The 12,607-nt window shown below is 32.0% G+C and overlaps 1 protein-coding gene across 2 annotated transcripts in view; it reads right to left on the reverse strand.

The window, feature by feature from the left end:
- Positions 1–12,607, reverse strand: part of LOC127737901 (leukotriene-B4 omega-hydroxylase 3-like) — a 122,406-nt gene that overhangs the window by 78,912 nt on the left and 30,887 nt on the right. The window contains exons 9-11 of one of the 2 annotated variants that reach the window (XM_052248870.1): positions 8,648–8,926; positions 8,418–8,483; positions 7,586–7,743 (exon numbers count right to left, since the gene is read on the reverse strand). The exons of the other annotated variant lie outside the window; for it this stretch is intronic. Of the exons in view, the coding sequence (XP_052104830.1) occupies positions 7,644–7,743; positions 8,418–8,483; positions 8,648–8,926 (445 nt within the window). The 3' untranslated portion in view covers positions 7,586–7,643. Of the gene's footprint in view, positions 1–7,585; positions 7,744–8,417; positions 8,484–8,647; positions 8,927–12,607 lie in introns of those variants that run through there. 2 annotated transcript variants of the gene reach the window in all.

Below are 12,607 nucleotides of genomic sequence, written 5' to 3' on the forward strand. Positions count from 1 at the left end.
CGGTTTTAATAAAGATAAGGAGATGTGGTATGATTGCGTAATTTTGATATGGAGATTTATTTCAGCTTGTTAAGCACAATCATGAAACCTTTGTCTAGTATTTATCAAAACTTTTGTTTTGTTTTGTTGTTTTGATTTTTTTACATCAAGTTTTCATGTATTACGCTTTAACGTGATAGAAGAAAAAAACGGGATTCGAGACCACAATTTATACGTATTCTGATCCAATTTAATTTTGGCTGTTAAAATATTTTTAAAAATTTTAAAACACTACATATGTGCGAACGTGGGAAACAGGTGCGACAGAACGTCAACGTCGTCGAAGATTATACCTATATTGTGACGTCGAAATATTGTTACGTTTCTAACGTCTTGGCAATTTTGAATTTTGGTCTTGGCACTGAAAAGGTTAAAGTAACGTCATAGTAAGAACAAAAACGTACCCGAATAGTGTAAAATGTAAAACAATTTAAATTTTCGTTAAATCATTCCCGATTTTCAACACGAAAAGTGTTCAACAAAGAGTTATGAAAATATGTTGTATGGATTAAGGAGCCGGTTCATTATTCGTTATTCAATATGCAATATCTATCTTTAGATATATATTAAGTTGCTAGCAGTCGGTTCAGTATTCAGATTTTTTATTTAAAAGAAATAAATATTTTGAATAGTCAATAATTAAAAAAAATATATAATTGCTTACATCCACATCAATGAAGTTTGGTGGATAGTTTTCTCATTGGCAATCATACCACATCTCCTTATCTTTATAAAACAGAAAAAAACATAGCCATTCTCTCAACAGTTCGAAATCATTATGTGACCCCTACAAGTTATTGTAGTAAATTATCGTGGTCAAATCCTGATCTTTCGATATAGATATACCCTCAAAAGGAATTTAATGAAGTTCCTGAGTTTATTCCCGGTTTTTGGCGGGGTTCTTGTTGCATTAGTTTAATTGTGTAGTGTTTTGTAAACTGTTCGTTTGTTTGTTTTGTTACTTTAGTCTTGGTGTTGTCCGTTTTTATTCGACTATTAGTTTTTGATTGCTCCTGTTGGTAACTTTTAACCTTTTAATTCGATCTTGCATATTTTCAATAAAAGATACACGATTCATAATACACAATAAAATGTATAAGCTGTCATTGAATTCTATTGAATTTTTACTGTATTGTCAATATGAACTTGTGACGTATACCTCACATCTATTTTTATACGCTTATTAACTTGTGACATTTGTTAAACCAGCTCATGCAGTTAGCTTTAAAAAGTAATCCACTTTTCTTATTTACCATCCTTTTTTTCTATTCGAGTGCTTAAGAAGCACCTTTTACATGAATATCACAATGAGATGCAATGAAATGATAAAACTAAAACAAAACTCGTAGTTCACTCCCTTTGCCGCTTTTTCAATATTTTATTGCATTTTATCATATTAACAAATATTGTTCATTGTAGAATCTAAAATATACATGACTATAACTGTTCGTTTAGAATTTCATTTGGAATCTGTTGGAACTTGGCTCATTAGCAATCTTGCAACATGTTCTCATTTAATATGGTCGGCATGTTTGTCTCACACTAAGACGTGCATGATTCCTAAAATATTTGTACATGAAAAGCCGTTTAGCTCAAAAACGAATGAGAACGTTTGAAATAAAAACAAGAACAAACAAAAGACCAGATCGTTGGTGAAGGAAACAACAATACAATAAAAAAAAGGAAAACAACAGAGCATACTACAGTACAAAAATAACATAAGCCCCAGAAAAAAGAAAACCAAGGATTTTCCGGAAACGTACGGAGTTCCTGCTCGACTACTATTGCGATTTGTCAGTTCGGAATGTCCGTTCCATATTTGTGATAACTATCCATTGAGAAAGAAAACTGTTCATTTTTACAGGAATATTTTTTAACCAAAATGTGCATCAATGAAGTAAAAGTTAAAAAAAGATACAATAGTCCCAAATAACAAACTTAATGACTGTCCTTCGCATACCTTTGAATATATATTAATAAAGGGTTTCGCAGAATCCTTTGTACCAACTTGGACTGCTGCTGTCAGTGTGAAAAGTGTACTGTTCAATGTACAAAAACTAAGTCCATTTATCAGTAAAATAAAGATAAGTAAATAAGAATAGAATCTAGATTCTGCTCATGGTGCTAGTTTTTGATTACTAAGAAGCTTTAGTTCAAGTTTTGAAAATTCCATTTAGGTTTGATTAAATTTTTTTCAGATTTTAAAATCTTAAACCGAGGCTGTATCTAATTGTTAAAGAAAAAAGTCCATAAATCAGTAAAACAAAGGAAAGTTAAAAATAAATTATAACAATTAATTAATTAGTTTATCGATAAGTTTTATGTATTCATTTAGGCACCAAATGAGCCCCTTTAATAGCAGAGTTGTACCTGTATTGTTATGAATATTCATATATTTGCCGAACTTTATAGAGATTCGTCTAAATTTCATTTAAGAGAATATTTAATAACATTTACCGTTACCTTCAAGACTTTTGTTTTTAAATAACAATTGTGGAAATTTATCCCAAGAAAATATATCTTAATATATCCAATATAAATACCAATAATTGTCCTTTTCTTGATTTGGATATTACTATTAACGCCGGAAGGTCTCTACTAGATTTTACGACAAAAAAGGCAATGTTTTGTTCTTTTCTGTTTATTTCCCTTTGTTATATTACTTTGGTACCTTCTAACGATGTGCACATTTCCCCGTACGATATATGAATGTGTCTCAAGTGATGTTACATTTCTATGAATTTAAACGGTATGATTCCTGAAAAATTATTACGTCAAGGTTTTGTTAATGCAAATTACTAAAAACGTTTACTCAATTATTTCATAGATACAAATATTTTGTTGGAAGCTTGGTTGAACCTGAAGAATATCTTTGAATAGTGTCTTTATCGGTACTCACATTTTGTGCTAAATACTGACCTGATTTGTCAAGTCCTTTCCATCTTATTTTTATAGTTCATATAGTTTGTTTGTATGTTGTGTTGTTACACCATTGTCCCAGGTTTGTATGGTGTGTTGTCAAACCACTATCCCAGGTTAGGGAACGATATAGTGCTCACACACATTTCAACCCTACCATCATCTTTATGTGCCTGTTCAAAGGAAGGAACCTGGAATTTAGTGGTTGGAAGTCGTTGTTGCTTGTCCTATTTTTCGTTCTTTGTTGCAGACTAAATCAGGCCTTTGATTTTTTCTTTTGAATAGTTTTATATTTTATTACACATGGGTCTATTATTGCTTACTACACAGTATTGGTTTGCTCACTGTTGAAGGCCGTACGATGAACTGTATTTGATCACATCTTGTCCTTTGGCCTATTGAAAGTTTTCTAATTAGCAAATGTTCTTCATCTTCATATTTTTAAATATATTGTATATCCCAAACTCTTATAAGCTACAAAACACAGGTCATACATGTGTGCAATGTCTCAACAATTTGATTTAACAGAAACTTTTGTTTGTATTTTGAGTATAGGGCTTGTTTGGTGGTGTAATATATAATAAGAGGGGTTAGAATAAGTTTCAAAAGCATGTGAACGTTTAAATATTTTGGCCTCGAGCATCACTGAAGAGACATTAATTGTCGAAATGCGCATCTGGTGCTGAAAAATTTGTACCGTTTATATTATTACTACCACGGGGTCGATACCTCTGCTGGTGGACTGTTAGTCCCCGAGGGTATCACCAGCCCAGTAGCAAGTAATTCGGTACTGGCATGAAATTACGGATATTATGTTGTTTTAAATTTACTGTTATAAAATTTTAGAAATCAATTAAAATTAAGGAATATATCTCCCTCACGCAAAGCTCTGATTCCCTGTCAGATTTTGGCTATACTTTAAGTTTTTTGGTTGATCAGCTCTTCGACGTTTGTACAAGGTTTTGGATTTTTAAATATTTTGGCCTCGACCATCACTGAAGAGACATTAATTGTCGAAATGCGCATCTGGTGCAGTAAAATTGGTACCGTTTATATTATAAAGGCATTTTGATAAACAATGAAATTCGGATCAACATGTTGCTGATGACGGCATTTTTATTCAAAATTGCAAAATTTATCCATTTTATAAATTCTAACGAAAGACGTCACTTCCAAAAACAAGATACTGTGTATAAGAAATACAATACATGACTTTACTTCAAACAGCAATTTGTATTGATTTTAGTTTCAATATGAATGTCCCACTTTTACATTTTAAGGATAATTATAAAACAAATGCCAAATTCTGACAAACTTTCGTTTTGTGCAATCTATAGACTTTCAAAACTTGTGTATCCTATAGACTGTTTAAAACTAACCATATTATTGTTAGAGCGTAAACACTATGAAGCTCTGAATTTTTTTTTTCAAATTGCCGCTATTGTGAAATAGATTCAGGAAGAAATCTGCCCTTTTGATTTTGAGGTCAAATATACCTTTAACATATTTACACATATAGGCGTTGGAATAAGAATATGAAGACACATTCGCGGAACGAAGTCTGTCCAACTTTTTATACAAAGCAACGGAATGCGAATGTTAATTGTATTCATTATCCGGCTGAATTCATTATCTGACTGAATTGATCCATCTAGAAAAATGTAAATAAATTAAGTAGAGACTATAATCAATCAATAAAAACCACTATTTAAAAGAAAAACGTAAAATTACTGACTAGGTTCCAGAAATTTATCATGCAGGCACAAGTTAAGATAACTAAAGGCAATTACAAACGAGGTTGCTGACCTTTAGTATGCAGGCACACAAAGACTTAGTATTACTCGGAGATTAAAATGGAACAAACACATTTGAGAGAAGCGATGTTAACAAGGATGATGACTTTTCAATCTATTTTCCTTTAAAGATGTTCACTGGTTACACATATTGTAACATGTAAAATATCAAAAAAGAATAGAACATGAAAGACGTTTTTTCTTTAAATTAGAAAATAATGAGTTTATACTTTCTTACTTTTATCTAGAAAATGCAGAGTGTTTTAAGTTATCAGAAGTAGTAAAGCTTCAACGTTTATTAACAAACAGGAAATCAAGTACCAATGAATTAACCGTTCAAACATCTCGACTTTATATGATTTATGTACATGTAGAATTCCAAAGTAAAGACCATTGTCAGAGGACGCGGAATAATGAAGTTAACATACAAGAAAAAGGACATTTCAATAGGGCACAAAGAAGGGCCTCTTGTTTGTCAGCATAACGTATATTCAGTCTGTGTAAAGCTGAAGGAATCAAGCTCTCTATCGGTTAACATCCCAGACACGAGCTTTCTTGAGTCTCATTGGAAAAGTAACATTATCGGTGGCGTTCTTGTATCGTGATTATTATTTTACTATAAGGACACTTCACTGTACATAGTAATGTTGATAATAAAAATGAATTATGATGTACACTTCTAAAACAGAAAGGTAGTTTAGAAATTGGACAAACAGTTTGTTTTCCGTGTAACTGTAACGTTTGTTTGTGGCGCTATTTTTCAATACAATGATTCTTGTATATCCTTTCATTAAGTTTGGTATATGTGAATTTTATCAATTTTTTTTATCAATAACTGTAAATGTAACCTCACAAAAAAAAAAAAAAAAAAAAAAAAAAAATTCTCGTTGGGATCACGTCCATGTAAATGAAGTCAGTAGGATGTGAATAGTCACGTGCGAAATATACAATTGTATAAATGGTTACATCATGCTATGAAACAGGGGGTATATTATTACTGAGAAACGGGAAGTTGACAAAGGGAAAACTGAAATCGCCATGTTTGTCAGAAAACGTAGTTTGAAGTTCTCTGCGTAGGCCAATTCCAAAAAAAAGCTCCAGGTATAAAACCGAGTTTCTAATTTCAGTAGTCTCCTTTATTTCATGCTCACTGGGGCACAGTAGATGCATGACCTGATTAAAATATGGACACAATTTTCTACATAAGGAAATGCCTGTACCAAGTCAGAATATGACAGTTGTTTTCCATTCGTTTGATGTGTTCGAGCTTTTGATTTTGCCATTTGATAAGGGACTTTCCTTTTTGAATTTTCCTTGAAGTTCGGTATTTTTGTTATTTTTCCTTTTTACTGAGCGACAGACCATCATTAATCTTTCATACGTGAAATTACAGCACTTATAGATAGCTGAACTGTTTTGGTCTCTAAAAAGGTTTTGTATGAATTATGTTTCATGTGTATACAAAACCAAGTCTACCAATAGAAAGTGCACTCTACAACGCATTGGTATACCGCTTGATTTGTTGAAATATCAGTCCACAAAACTTGACAATTATGTTGCAGGTCAAAATATCACGTATTTTTACATCGTATTTTTTAAAGGTTCATTACAATTACAACATAATATTTCTTTTGGACACGGTTCCAGGTTAGGGAGAGGATTGAGCGCTCACAAACATGTTTAACCCTGCGACATTCTTTATACGCCTGTCCCAATTCAGGACCCTGTACTTTAGTGGTTATCGTTGGTTCATGTCGGTCATATTTGTTTTTCGTAAATGATTTTGTTATAAATTAGTTTTCTTAATTGAATTGTTTCATATTTTTCATATCAGCCACTTCATTTGAACTTTGGTGGATATTTGTCTCATTGGCAATCATACCACATCTCCCTATTTTTATATTTAACTGAACGCAAGCAAACTGAGTAGACGGAATTCAATGAGTCAAAGCAGAAATGTAAGAATATTGATGATTATGAATATATAATTTGTAGTTCAACATTTTAGTATCGGTTCAGATCAAAATGTGACTTTCCGTTTAAAACTCTTTCCTAATGGAGCAGGCCACTCCGCTATGTATATTACATGTAGTTAGTTGAGACATCAACGAAAAAAATCTCAAAACTGCGCACAACTTTTGAATGGGATCAATCCATTGTATTTTGGATGTGTACTTATTGATATTTTATTCTTAAACACATGATTTTTTTATGATTTTTATTGCCTTTGAATTAGCTTTCAGTAAATGTGTTTTGTTTGTGTTTTTATGTGCTTTGTATTGATCTGAACAGTTAAGCCCTTTTCAACTGATTTGTATAGTTTGATCTTATGTTGTACTGTTACATCACTGTCCCAAGTTAGGGGTAAGATTTGAGAGCAGCAAACATATTTAACCCCACCGCGTTCTGTATGTGCCTATCCAAAGTCAGGAGCCTGTGATTCAGTGGTTGTCGTTGTTGCTGTATATCATATTTGTTTGTACATAAATCAGGCCGTTAGTTTTCGTTTTAATTGTTTTACATTTGTCATTCTGGGGCCTTTAATAGATTGCTATGCGATATGTGTTTTGCTCATTGTTGAAGGACGTATGGTGACCTATAGTTGTTAACTTCTATATCATTTGGTCTCTGGTTGAGTACTGTCTCATTTGCAACCATACCACGTCTTCTAATTTTTATATTTAGACTTAAATTTAGCTTACACTAAACGTTTACAGGAATTTTTTTGAACAAGTTCAAGAAAAATGGTTGGGCAAAGATGGAAAGCGATTGCCTTAACTCAAAATGATCCATTGACAGTTTCACTAATATGATGAGTCGAATACTATTATTTGGATTGATAGATTCTTTATTTATCGTTTAATCAGTTGTGAAAGTGTCTTATTATTGTCCTTATCTGCGTTTTGCAATGCATTTGATTCCATTTCTAGATCGCATAACAGCTGCCATCTGTGGAGACACTTGATGGTCAGGATCAGGTTCTAATGTAAATCTGCAATTATAACTACACGTAGAATTCGATCGTAGAAGACTAATCGCATGTAATGCAACCAGTTGACACCTTAATATTAATTGATGTTAGTATTATTTAACTGCCAAAGAAAATTCATAATACCGAATGATGATATTAGGGTGACGAGGTAAGACATACAAGTCAATGTTTTGCATTTATTCATTAAACATGTTATCACTTACAAAATTAACGTACGCCAACTGGTTGACTATATATAATATGCTATCAGGAGAAAACTTACACCATGATGATATGAACTGTCCATCATAGTTCTTATTTCAGCCATTTTATGTTCCTGGATTTGAACATTTGCTACTGGATGTGACATAACTGGTGATGAATTTATAGCAGATGATGTCAACCTTGCTCACGCATCCGGTCTGTAGTCCGTTCATTCAGACTGCTTTTACTCACATGTTATTGTTGGTTTCCCAAGCGTTTGGTCTCGAGTGTATTTAATGGTTATTCAAGAAATACATATGGTGTGCAAGGAAATTAGATAAAGATTATATTTTAAGATAACTCATGATACTTCGATTGACAATATTATATTACCTTTATATTCCATTGCTTTTCAAAATAAGGATATTGTGTATTACAGATATCAAATTAATCTCTTAAACATTATAACAAATTAAATATTATATAATAACCTTTCAAGTATTCTCGTTATAAGAGTCTTTTCTTCGTTCATTGCAAAATGTTGTCCAATACAATTCCTACAAAACAATATATATATTACTTGAATAAAAATGAAACTATTTCTTTTTGGAGCAGAAGGAGAGCCAAACTAATATCAATTATATTAAACCTCTAATAAGAAAGACTTGCTATTTGTTTATATTATACATGTTATAGTATATGTGTCATATATTAATCATACCTTGGTCCAGCAGAAAATGGAGTAAATGCAAAAGAGTCCATCTGTGTAGCATTGTCCTTTGAGAAGCGACTTGGGTCAAATTTCATTGGATCTGTCCAGACAGCAGGGTTGTGATGGAGACCATATATGTTGATACCGAAAAAAGTCCCAGGAGGAAAAGTAGTTCCATCAATGGTGAACTCCTTTGTGGATTGTCTTGAAATTAAGGGGACTGGTGAGTGAAGTCTCATTCCTTCTTTTATACACTGTGTTAGAAATTCGAATTTTCCTAAATCGTCCCTGTAAAAATTGCCATATTCTCATGAAAAATTACAAAGATATAAAGATTATTATATTAAGTCAGATTGCTATCCTTTGGTGGTAGGCACTTCTTACCATCCTCAAGAAACTTTAGATTAATCTATTTATCAAATTTTGTTTGTCTTGAAAACAGTGCAGCATTGAAATAACCTTGATTTCAGTTTAAATAGTATACGATGTAAAAAAATATTTCCCTAATTTTTTGCCGATAAATGTGGTAAAACTTCTGATTTTGATTGTCCATTTGGTATCTGTTGTCGAATTGTTAATGTCTAACTGTGACATAATTAAACAGAATATTTAACATTTTTTAAACATCGAAAAAGAACGTTACAGTAGTTTGCCTACATATCGTTAAAGAAATCATTAGAGAAACAGATTCCACAAAAGTATTTCATGCGTTAACATATCTTTCTTCTCTTGAAAAATAGATTTTAGATATGACAAGAAAAGAGCTCGACACAAACACACTTACACACACATTTGATTGTCTTTAGTCTCTTGAAATATACGATTCAAAAGAAAAGTCTCAACAACAACATAAAATCAAAGCGCGAAAGCGCTGTAAAGGCAGTTAATTACAGGTTGTGTGTATTTTTAGTCCAGTTATATCATTATCTTGCATAGTACAGTGTACTTATCAGAGGTGGCTTTCAGTATTCAAGATTTAGAGTTCTCTAATGATATTGAACAAGTTTTATGAATGTCATATTCTGAGCACTATATGAAGGCGATTGTTCTCACTTGTTTATGAACTAGTGCATTATGTCCAGTTTGTACCTTTTCATCTATGTTTATAGTCAAATTAGTTATCAAAGGTACCAGGATTATAATTTAATACGCCAGACGCGCGTTTCGTCTACATAAGACTCATCAGTGACGCTCAGATCAAAATAGTTATAAAGCCAAACAAGTACAAAGTTGAAGAGCATTGAGGACCCAAAATTTCAAAAAGTTGTGCCAAATACGGCTAAGGTAATCTATTCCTTGGATAAGAAAATCCTTAGTTTTTCGAAAAATTCAAAGTTTTGTAACAGGAAGTTTATAAAAATGACCATATAATTGATATTCAAATACTGTTTAAAATAGTTAGGCATTTTCTTTTTAGTAATAAGTAAATGTTATCAACTGTATTTTATTCAACTCTGCAAATGTGGTTTGTTACTGGTAAGTATGGATGATAGTTGTTTCATTGGCAATCATAACACATCTCCTTATTTATATAATGATCTATATTCAACGACCTCAGGTACAAAAAAAAATGTATGTAACTAAACTGTGATAGGAAACCTTTGACTTCTTTCTTTTATATAAACTTTTGATTTGGTACCATAGAACTATGTAAAATAAATGTACATTGCAACATGTCAACTCTTTCAATGACAATACTTTTTTAGAAACTATAACTCCAAGCAAAATTATATTTCCAAGTTTCAAGTAATTTATGAATGAAAAAAGGAGTTCTTAATTAAGAAATAAACTGATTCGCTGAGCTCAGCTGGATACACCCGCAGAGGTCCAACCTTGAACAGTTGGGGCAAAAATGGACACAATATTCAAGCTTGATACAGGTCTGAATTTGGATTGTAATTAAATATTTGACATATTATAGTTTCTGAATAAATGTAGTCAAAGAACTTGAAATAGGTTATATGAATTGTATTTATATTCAATTAAAGATTTCTTGCTGTTGTGCAATAAACTGTGCTGTTGCGCAATACTTAATAAATCTGTTGCCAGACTATAAACAAATAAAGTTCAATTTCTTCTCAATGTCATATTTGAAATTTATGAAAATCTATAGGGAGATTACATCAATAGCTATAAATAATTCACCAAAGTTTCATGCGAACTGCTTAAAGCATTTTTGAGTTGTTGTCCAACAACAGTGCACACGCTGAAATGTCAAGCCTTCTTTACTAATCACTGATATTATGTTGAAAGTCCTTAATATAAAGCTTTATTGCAACTGTCACATAAACTTAACATTAACCAAGAAAACTAAACATTGACCAATGAACCATGAAAATGAGGTCAAGGTCAGATGAACCATGCCAGGCAGGCATGTACAGCTAACAATTCTTCCATACAACAAATATAGTTGACCTATTGCTTATAGTTTAAGAAAAACAGACCAAAACACAATAAAATGCTTCGCTGGGCGCAGCTTGATACGACCGCAGAGGTCGAACCCTGAACAGTTGGGGCAAGTATAGACACAACATTCAAGCTTGATACAGCTCTGAATTTGGATTGTGATTAAATATTTGACACAGCATAGGTTTCTGACACAGAAAGAATGTGGTCTAAGAACTTCAATTTTTTTAATTTACCTATTATGGTCCAATGTCCAAAATCAAAATACATGGTTAGATTCAGCACATCAAAGAACCCCATATATTCAATTTTTGTTGAAATCAAACAAAGTTTAATTTTGGACCCCAACTTGGACCAACTTGAAAACTGGTCCCATAATCAAAAATCTAAACACATGTTTAGATTCAGCATATCAAAGAACCCAAAAAAATTCAATTTTTGTTAAAATCAAACTAAGTTTAATTTTGGATCCTTTGGACCTTAATGTAGACCAATTTAAAAAACAGGACCCAAAATTAAAAATCTAATTACACGGTTAGATTTGGCATATCAAAGAACCCCAATAATTCAATTTTTGATGAAATCAAACAAAGTTTAATTTTGGACCCTTTTGACCTCAATATGAACCAATTTGATAGCGGGCCCACAAATAAAAAATCTAAATACATGGTAAGTTTCAGCATATCAAAGAACCCCATAAATTAAATTTTTGTTGAAATCAAACAAAGTTTAATTTTGGACCCCAATTTGGACCAACTTGAAAACTGGGCCAAAAATCTAAAATCTAAATACATGTTTAGATTCAGCATATCAAAGAACCCCATATATTCAATTTTTGTTGAAATCAAAGAAAGTTTAATTTTGGACCCCAACTTGGACCAACTTGAAAACTGGTCCCATAATCAAAAATCTAAACACATGTTTAGATTCAGCATATCAAAGAACCCTAAGAATTCAATTTTTGTTAAAATCAAACTAAGTTTAATTTTGGACCCTTTGGACCTTAATGTAGACAATTTTAAAAAACGGGACCCAAAATTAAAAATCTAAATACACGGTTAGATTCGGCATATCAAAGAACCCCAATAATTCAATTTTTGATGAAATCAAACAAAGTTAAATTTTGGACCCTTTGGACCTCAATGTGGACCAATTTAAAAACGGGGCCCAAAATCCAAAAACTTAATACACGGTTAGATTCAGCATATTAAAGAACCCCAAGAATTCAAGAATAAAACCCCATTGAAATTGATCAAGAAATAAGCAATTTATACGAAGTATTTTCTTTTGCACAATACTGTGCAATTGAATATTTCTTGCTATTGCGCAATACTGTACAATTGACAATTTCTTGCTATTGCGCAATATTGTGCTATTGGATATTTCTTGCTATTGCGCAATACTGTTAAATTGAAGATTTCTTGCTATTGCGCAATACTGTGCAATTGAAGATTTCTTGCTATTGTGCAATACTGTGCAATTGAAAATTTCTTGCTATTGCACAATACTTATTATATAATAATTTACACATCCTGTTTGGTGTGTATCTCCTACCATATCATT

This window comes from Mytilus californianus, unplaced genomic scaffold (assembly GCF_021869535.1).
Source record: "Mytilus californianus isolate M0D057914Y unplaced genomic scaffold, xbMytCali1.0.p SCAF_4, whole genome shotgun sequence".
In the NCBI taxonomy this organism is placed as follows: Eukaryota; Metazoa; Mollusca; class Bivalvia; order Mytilida; family Mytilidae; genus Mytilus; species Mytilus californianus.